The following is a 9,293-nucleotide window of genomic DNA, read 5'->3' on the forward strand; positions in this document are numbered from 1 at the left end:
AAGGCGCGTGACGGAGCATGACGGCGCGTGGAGCGCGTGATCTGATGCGCAAATTCTTTGGGCGGCGCGTGAGGGCGCGTGGAGCTTCCAATGGTGGTCAGGTTTTCACTAAAAGGTAGATCGGCGGTGGACGATCTCAGTGATGTCTGCAAAAACACAATCGGAGCTAGATACACGGCGGAGACGGTGGTTGCAGTGGTCTGTGTGGTGTGGGACTCCTCAACGACGGCAGCTGCAGTTCCGGAACCTGAGGACAACGGTTGAGAAACGTCGTAGGTTCAACGGTGAGTGGCTGCAGTGGCTGTTGTGACGGCGGAAGCGATAAGGGTGGAGTAACACCAAGAGAGACAAGACTGCTAAAAAAAAAAAAAAAAAAAGGTCAGAGCAGTGGCTCTGATACCATGTTAGAAATACTGAATGATTGTATTGTATTTCTTGTATAAAAGAATGTACATAGATGCCTTTATATAGGAGGCATATGTGTGCAGTACAAGTAAATATGTGTGCTATACAAGTAACCTAACTGGGCCTAAAGCCCACAACACTATATATGTTAACATATTTAGAGATTTCTAAAGCGTGCTTGTTTGTGGGTTTTGTAGGTTTTGTAGTTCATGAAGCTCTTCCTATATCGATCAAAATTCACCTATTATAAATGCAACTTTCTTTTTCTTCTTCTCTATTCTTTGTTCACATTAGGCAGTACTAGCTTCAAGAGCTCTTGAAGACAAATTAGATGTCCAACAAAGTGATAATAATTGACTTATATGTGTGCTTAAATAGATTATGTTTTTTATATAAGATAGAAACTCTATTATAATCTAATCTAAATGTATTATGTTAATTTAATTACAAGCACACAAAGTTGACATTACAGTTAAATGTTGTCTCATGATAACATACTCTTAATTTCCGTATACTATTTAATTAGCTAGATGATGAAATGCTATGATTTATTATACTGTTACAATTATGTATGTCGGTTTATATGATATTTAGTAAAAGCTTAAACTACGTGCGAACAGCCAATCAGATATGGTTTTGAACAAATAATCATAATTTATACGATAACACCCAAAATAAATCTCTCTTAATGAAAGTAAGTTAGTCAACCACGTAATTTCAAGATTCAATGTACACTGCCAGCCAAAGGAAATTACTAAACAATTGAGAAATTAAAGTTCCCCATGAACCATGCAAAACATAAATTCTAATTTATGAAATAATTAAAAAAAAATTAAATATGAAGTAATACATAATTAAAAAAAAAAACACCATCATGCCCACATGATGTGCAAGGATAGATTAACAACACTCTCAGTCTCTCATGATTCGATTAACAACACTATCATACAAATATGACCCGTCTTCTGTCAATATCGAGGGAGGCCACGTTTTGACACATTCAAATTCAAAATTATTTAGTATAGAAGACTATTCCTCACTACTACCCCATTACTTAAATGTTACAACTTGAGCTGAAGGGCCAACTGGCCTTTTAGATTAAGCCCATTGCAGGGTTCACCATTCAATGCCCAATTTATGACAATTGGATTTTCAGACTGTCAATGAATGAAACTTCAAGTTTTCGATTGAAAAAGCTATGAAAATACTCAGCATTTGTTAGGGTCTTGTATACAGGTGGGCTTCCTGACTTGATAAGCTTCTCTGCGGGTCCAATATCCACAGACGGATTGGGATAGCAGAAAGTAACAATTGACATTCTTTGTTTTGAATTGTTCACCACTGCTCTATGATCTGGGGCTTTGTAATTCCCATTGCTTATAATCTGCATGATCAAAGCAAATGCTATAATTTTGTTAACTATGTTTACCTTGCATTTGTACTTTTTCTACTGCAATCTTATAGTCTGTTATCTTCAAATAATTCGGGTGTACGTGGTGATGTATTTCAAGGAAGTAGTCATTTATTTAGGGTCCGTTTGGTTCCCGTAAAATATTTTTCGGAAAATACCTATTTTTCGGAAAATACCTATTTTTCGGAAATGTTATTTTCCGGAAAAGGAAAATATTTTTAAGTGTTTGGTTATATTATGAAAATTGTTATGGAAAATAATTTCATGTGTTTGGTTCCGTTAGGAAAATGCTATTTTCCGGCAACAACAACGCAACAACAACAACAACAACAAATTGATTCCGGCCACCACAACAACAACAACAACAACAAAAAAAATCGATTCCGGCAACACAATAACAACAACAGCAACAACAACAACAACAACAAAAAATTGATTCCGGCAACACAACAACAACAACAACAGCAACAACAACAACACAGCAACAACAACAACGACAAAAAAATTTGATTCCGGCAACACAACAACAACAACAACAACAGCAACAAATTGATTCCGGTGAGTTTAAAAAACAAAACTGAGATGGGTCTGGGTCGAACATCGGTTTGGGCTTAGGGTTCGTGGATCGCCGGCTCTGGTTCGAACATCGGTGGGTCGTGGCGATCGTGAAGATGGGTTCGCCGGCGAGCTGGGCTCTCCGTTTCGATCTGGGCTCTCCGGCGAGCTGGGTCTGGGTCGTGGCGATCGTGAAGCTGGGCTCTCCGGCAAGCTGGGTCTGGGTCGTGGCGATCGTGACGTTTGGCTCTCCGGTGAGCTGGGTCTGGGTCGTGGCGATCGTGAAGCTGGGCTCTCCGGCGAGCTTGGTTTGGGTCTCTCTCTCTCTCTCTCTTCGTGCTCTATTTCTCTTTTCCGGAAAATTGTGTTTGAAGTGAAAATGGAAGCTGAAATGATTTTCAGCCTTGACCATTGGTCAACGGAAATTAATTTCCGAAAAATGGTATTTTCGTGCGCAACCAAACACCGAAAAATACTGAAAAGCATTTCCGGAAATGCATTTCACCCGATTCAAACGCAGCCTTAATGACAAGGGACTTTACAGTACCATAACCCACATTAAAATTTCGGAATATTAAAGAGATATTATACATAAAATTAAAATATTAAAAAAAAAAATCATAGTTAACGGTACATATCTACAATATTGCTATGACAATTTAACAAATATTAACATGTAAGTCATAGTATTTACCTCAATGATATGGCCAAGGTTTACAACAATTGCACCATTGACAGGTTCAACATTAACCCAGTGTTCGTCTTTCAAAACCTGCAATCCTGCCGTGTCGCCACACTCAAGTAAGAGAGTTATACCGGAGATGTCAGCATGTGGATTAAGGCCAATAACACGATCAGGTTCGGGACAAGGAGGATAGCAATTCATCCTTAATTCGTACGTTCCTTCTTCAAAAGTGTCACAAAATTTTTGAGCTTCAAGTCCAAGCCCCATGGTTATGAACCTTACGATAGAAACTGCCACATTCCTCATATCTTCAGAATAAGATTCCAGAGTTTTTCTAAAATTCACACCAAAGTGGGAAGAAAAAAAAAACAAATTATACTCCAGAAAAGAAAAAAAAATGTTAAGTACTTTTCCAAACTCAAAAATATGAGTGTAGAACCATATGAATAATGAATAAGAGGACTATTTATTATTATGTGAGTTTCACTTAGCTTGGCAAGTAAAATCTCTTATAATTGAATAGGGAAATTGGATTTAAATTTCACCTACACTGAAAAAAAAATCACTAAATTCTTGAATTAATCATAAAATGTAATTATTACAGAGTCCAAACCTACCATATCTTCAATATATATAAAATAAATAAAAGACCTTCTATGTTAGAATATCCTAGATATGTTAGGAATACCGTTAATACTATGGACAATGATTTTGTATTCTTATCTTATATTATTCTTATACTCTGGAAAAAGGAAAATCCACCTCACCCATGATGACTTCGATAAATTTATGCTTAAGCTATATAGCATCCCATCATATGAGCATATTGCTAGGTGTCTATATCTATATGCATGAATCATACGTGTATGTATATCAATTGGTCAATCTTATGACTCGATCAGTTAGAATTTACCTGAACTCTTGAGGGTTTCCTGGCCAGAAATTCAAACTTCTATCTTGAAGGGGAAGAGTTTTGAGGAAGATCATGTCATTCCACTCCAACTTTTGTTCCTCTGAAGTCACAAATGCCTGACCATAACCTTCAAGACTTCCTGGTTTCTGAGCCCAACGTTTCTTCTCTTGCAAAGGAAGGTCAAAGAACTCTTGAACTTGCTGTCTCATTTTGCTTAGTGATTCATCAAAAACTCCATGGTTTATTATCTGCAAGATTAAGGAATAAACAAACTATTGAATCATGTTTAAAGTTTAGTAATGATTAGTACATACGGTGTTTCAACCCCAAAAAAGTTATAGTAATCATCATATATGATTAGACTAGTAATGCATTATTAATTTATTAACACTCAAAAATTTGACTTATTTGGATCTTTCCTGAATTGAAATTTGTGTTGTTGTGGGAATTCGATAGGATGGCTATGGATTGAGTTAAGTGATATTCATTTCCAACTAACACATGCAACACATTGTGGGTCTCACCATATTGACATCTCTTACTAGTTAGTATATAAGAGGAAGAAATATTACTCTTATTATTTTGTTTTTTTTTGTACCAGAACTCTTATTTTTTTAATTGAACAAAAAATAAAAGACCTTGCATATGAGTTTATTGTCTTGGACACTCCAATTCACTTGAACCCTATTAATAAATGATGTGGGATTATACATCCATACAATTAATGGATTGTGTCAATACTTGAACTCTCAACTTCGGACACAAATAGTGAAGAGTTGGTAGGCTTCTTACCACTAAAGCACCTCTATGGGTGGTGCTTTCTATATAATTCCCACTTGTAGTAATAATAATAATAATAATAATAATAATAATAATAATAATAATAATAATAATAATAATAATACGAAGTAATTACTTTTGACTCAGCCAACAAACTTTCGATTCTTTTTTACCATATTGAAAAATCAAATTAGCATAACTGAAGGGGGCAAAAAGTCTTATAAATTGTCTTGGCAAACGTTATGGACTTTTGGCCAACAAATTGTCAATCAGAAGACATTCATGTCATGAATGCATTCCTTGTCTACTCAAACAATTTTACTCTCTCTTTTTTTATCTTTTTCCTTTTTAGAAAAATATGAAAAACTATTGGTCAAAGGGCAATAAAAATTTCTTTAAAAAAATACTTTTAAAACACTCTCCCTTCAATTCAACGGTACAACATTAAAAATAAATACTGTATAATAATGTTGTTAATTGAATTATTCTCAGTGGGTCAAGATAGCTACACAGAAAATTTGGCTTGTCTCTATCATATCTTCTTGACTGGAATTTTCTTTTCTATCCTTACACGTCATACAGGCATGACGGTGTTTTTTTTTTATCTATAATCTATTACTTCATTTAGAAGAAGAAAAAAAAAAGCAAAATATTTTATTATTTCATAAATTAGACTTTATGCATGTATGGTTCACGAGGAACTGTTTTCTCAATTGTTTAGTAATATCCTAAAGTACACGACATTGAATTTTGAAATTAAGTTTGTAACTGGTCAACTATTTTGCTCTATTAAGAAAGATTTATTTTGCGTGTTACCTTATAATTTATGATTATTTGTTCAAAACCATAACCATATGGGTATTGGTTGTTCACACTTAATTTAAGTAGACATAATTGTACGTAACACAAGTATTAATTATTGCGTTTCATTAACAATTAGCTAATTATATATATATATATATATATGGAAAACAATGAATAATAATATAACTAATGAGATTGCATCTTAATGCACTGTAACATGAACTCTGCACATGAAAACAAACGTAATCTATTTGAGCCAAATAGATAAGTCAACAATTAATTATTATCACGTACGTTTGGCTCCAGCTTATAAAATCAGCTTATTTTACTATTCAGCTTATTTTTGTTATTATTTATGAATCATACTGTACTTTTTGGTACTATTCATGAGTCTCATTGTACTATTTTAGCTATCTTTTACCTTTGAGTTTTTATTTTTTTTTATTTTTTTTAAGAGTTTTAACCTATGACATCCACTATTGATGATTTTTTTATCATCATCAAACCAAGACACCAATTAGTTTTTGATATAGACAGAGATTGAACCCTAAATCTTTTATTCAACCATTAAATACTTTATCAATTAAGCTAACTAAAACCCAAGAAAACTATAAGTTTTTGGTTCTAGTTCATATCATATATAAAGTTGTTTTAAGCAGAAAGTATGGTCTTTTGAATCTCATTAATTAGTAAATGATTTGAAGAATAAAGATAAGAGAAGAAGAAAGAGAAAGTGAAATTATGAAAGGTAAATTTTGATCAATAGGAAGAGTTTCATTAGTATATGAACTACAAAAGCTATAAACAGGCTTGTTTTGATTAGAAATCTCTAAGCAAAATATTCCTCAAGATCAATATTTTTCTAAGGTGGTGAAGGAAAATGAAGGAAAAGCAATATATAGTGCCTAATGTTACTGTATTATAAGAAGAAGAACGAACAACACCAACAAAAAAGAAGTACTGCCTAATGTTTTTTGTATTAATTACCTGAAAAACTCCCCATTCTTGACATGCAAAGTGAAGCTTTTGGAGCTCTTTTTCATGGAATTCTGGGTTGACCAACTTGTTCATATCAATCAAAGGTACACGAAGAGAAGGATTGGAAGGAGTAGTCTGGTCCAAGTCATCCCTTACATATCTAAGTGGTACCTTATCAAGCTTTTGGATTGCAAGCTCTTGAACACTTGGAACTGGTAGAGACCATTCAAGGCTCTCTGAAGGTGCCAAAGCCATTTCTCAGACTCTTTAGGTTATTTGGTTTAATGAAAATGGATATTTGGCTACTAGTTTTAGTACTCAAAGCCCTTTATATAATATCTTCAGGGCATACCAAAGATAATTATTAACAAATTAAGAAAAAGAGTGTTGTTTTTGGCTTTTTTTTATTACCTCTTTTGGTGTCATAATGAGGTTTGAGAATATTAAAAACCCCGCGTGTTGAATAGATTGCTCCAAAAGTTTCGAGGTTGAATATTCAGCTATAGGCTATAAAGTATAGGACCTGTCTAAGACTAATTAGTGTTCACATTATTGTTGTGGACTAAGATTCACATTCTCTCTTCAACAATCAAAAGAAATTACTTCGTTGTTGTTAAACAAAAGGAAACAAAAATATGATTTAAAAAAAAAATCAGTAATCCTTTTTATTTAAAAATAAAATCAATAATCCTTAATATTTTTTTATTAAAAAAAAATCTTCTCCATTTGATAAATTCATATTTCATAATTTAGATTAATATTACAAATATAAATGTGTATTAAATGACTTATAATATTACTAAATATTCAATGCCATTTAAATCAAATCTTGTATTTGTGTAGCGTTTTCTTTACTAGGAAAACAAAGGTTTAAATCTCTCTTTTATTTATTCATGTTCAATTTCTAAACAAAATTAAATGATTTCTTTGTTCTTATTTACATTTTAAAGCTCATGTACAAGATCTCTGGCTATATGATAATTTTTTTCTTGGAGCCTTGTGGACAAGATTGTCAAAATCGAGATCCTACGTAAGATTGTAGAAAGTAGGTGTAATCGTGAATCGTAGGATCAGATTGTGAATTATAAGATCCTACATTATTTGAGAAAAAAAATACATTGGTATGTTAAATAATAATATAAATTATACATTCATCCATAAAAAAATAAAAAATTTGCATTCATTTAATGTAATTACCATATATCACTACATTCATTTATAAGCATCATTTAAAAAAGCCAAAAACTTCAAAATGTGACACTCTATTGGGATGTTATTTTTCATTTAGGTCCAACTGACACTCTGTCTCTCTACTTTAGAATAGCAAAACTGGGTCTATTAGGATATTTATTTTCATTTTAGTCCAACTAAATCTTTCAGTCAAGTTAAAGAAAATTACAAGAAACCAGGATCATTTGGGATCGTCAAAGTCATAATCCTACCAATCTTGAACGATCATAGCAATCCTACCAAAGATCCTTGAAAGATCCAAATCGCTTTAAGTAGGTAGGATCATAAAATCGTAAGATCTTGTCAGACCGTGTGCCTTACCAATCCATCCAACGACCAATTGGTGAAGGATGAGAGGGCACATATCTTTTATAGCATTCGATCATAGACCAAGCCCATTGGTATTGGAGCAAATTGTGAAAATCCCTCACAGTCCCTCCCTCACAATGCGGCTCCAACAACTCGAACCTATGACCAGGCTCTGATACCACTTGTCGGACCATGTACCTTACCAATCCATCCAACGACCAATTAGTGAAGGATGAGGGGGCACATATCTTTTATAACATTCGATTGCAGACCAAGCTCATTGGTATTTGAGCAAATTGTGAAAATCCCTCACAGATCCAAATTAAAATTTTGACAACCATGCTTGTGAGTCCAACTATGGTGGGAACACGACAGAAGATATTACTAAATATTAAATTTATCTATTTTAGGGTGTATATTTTTATAATTTCGATAGTTGAGTGTTGGGAATTGGAACAATGACATCTCCTTTAAAATACTAACAAGTGCCACTCAACAAATATTACCAATTTAAAAGTATATGTAATGCCACTTCAATTCATTTAAAATTTTAAATAATATTGAGGCCTTCTAAAATTGTGAGGTTTTTTAAATTTCATCATTCCACTTAACATGAACATCAATTTGCATGTTATAGAAGAAGCAGTTGAAAATAGTTGAAATCCATTAGATTGGCCGAGTCGGATGACAGGATGAGTGGGTCAAGTTATTCACATTTGCTCAACCTAATTATATTTTCAAATTGAGTAATTAATATTTTTTGTGACAAATCAATCATTCCTAATAATATTTCTTTAAAATTAAGGATAAGTGTCGTTTAGAAAAACTTAAATTCATCTGCTTTTTTTTTTTTTTTTGGAGAAAGAATACATTTGCTTTTTTTTCAAACGTGACAAATTGTGACCAAAATAATATTATTTTTATATATACTTATCATTGTCACCATTTTTATTATATATCAATTGCAATAACACACATCACTTGTTGTCTAAACTTTAATTAATTCCAAATAAGAGAACACCATTGTACCACACTATCAATAATTTTTAAATACATGTTATTATAGATTTATAATGTACAGATCATTTTTAATCAGTTCCTTAAGTTCTCCAATTAAATCACTCCACATGCCAATTTATCCACGTCATTCTAAACACTATCAGATTCATCTTAATGGCAATGGAGTTTAGATTCTCACGTTCGAACCAAACTTATGGCCACCA

At 33.0% G+C, this 9,293-nt stretch overlaps 1 protein-coding gene across 1 annotated transcript; it reads right to left on the reverse strand.

The window, feature by feature from the left end:
* Positions 1–1,264: 1,264 nt before the first annotated feature.
* On the reverse strand, positions 1,265–6,840 carry LOC112012970 (oxoglutarate-dependent flavonoid 7-O-demethylase 1). The gene is made up of 4 exons (XM_065772560.1): positions 6,541–6,840; positions 3,970–4,217; positions 3,066–3,390; positions 1,265–1,789 (listed from the first exon to the last, which is right to left on the reverse strand). Exons 1-4 carry the CDS (start codon positions 6,784–6,786, stop codon positions 1,541–1,543), a joined length of 1,068 nt encoding a protein of 355 aa, XP_065628632.1. The 5' UTR covers positions 6,787–6,840; the 3' UTR covers positions 1,265–1,540.
* Positions 6,841–9,293: the final 2,453 nt, after the last annotated feature.

Source organism: Quercus suber, unplaced genomic scaffold (assembly GCF_002906115.3).
Source record: "Quercus suber isolate HL8 unplaced genomic scaffold, Cork oak 2.0 scaffold_60, whole genome shotgun sequence".
NCBI classification, from domain to species: domain Eukaryota; kingdom Viridiplantae; phylum Streptophyta; class Magnoliopsida; order Fagales; family Fagaceae; genus Quercus; species Quercus suber.

Bases quoted from the DNA above. Each gene is read 5' to 3' on its own strand.
- LOC112012970 (XM_065772560.1), bottom strand. From the start codon at position 6,786: ATGGCTTTGGCACCTTCAGAGAGCCTTGAATGGTCTCTACCAGTTCCA. The intron at 4,218-6,540 runs GTAATTAATACA...TTAATCTTGCAG, and splicing joins AAGAATGGGGAGTTTTTCAG to ATAATAAACCATGGAGTTTT. The intron at 3,391-3,969 runs GTAAATTCTAAC...TGTGAATTTTAG, and splicing joins GGAAACCCTCAAGAGTTCAG to AAAAACTCTGGAATCTTATT.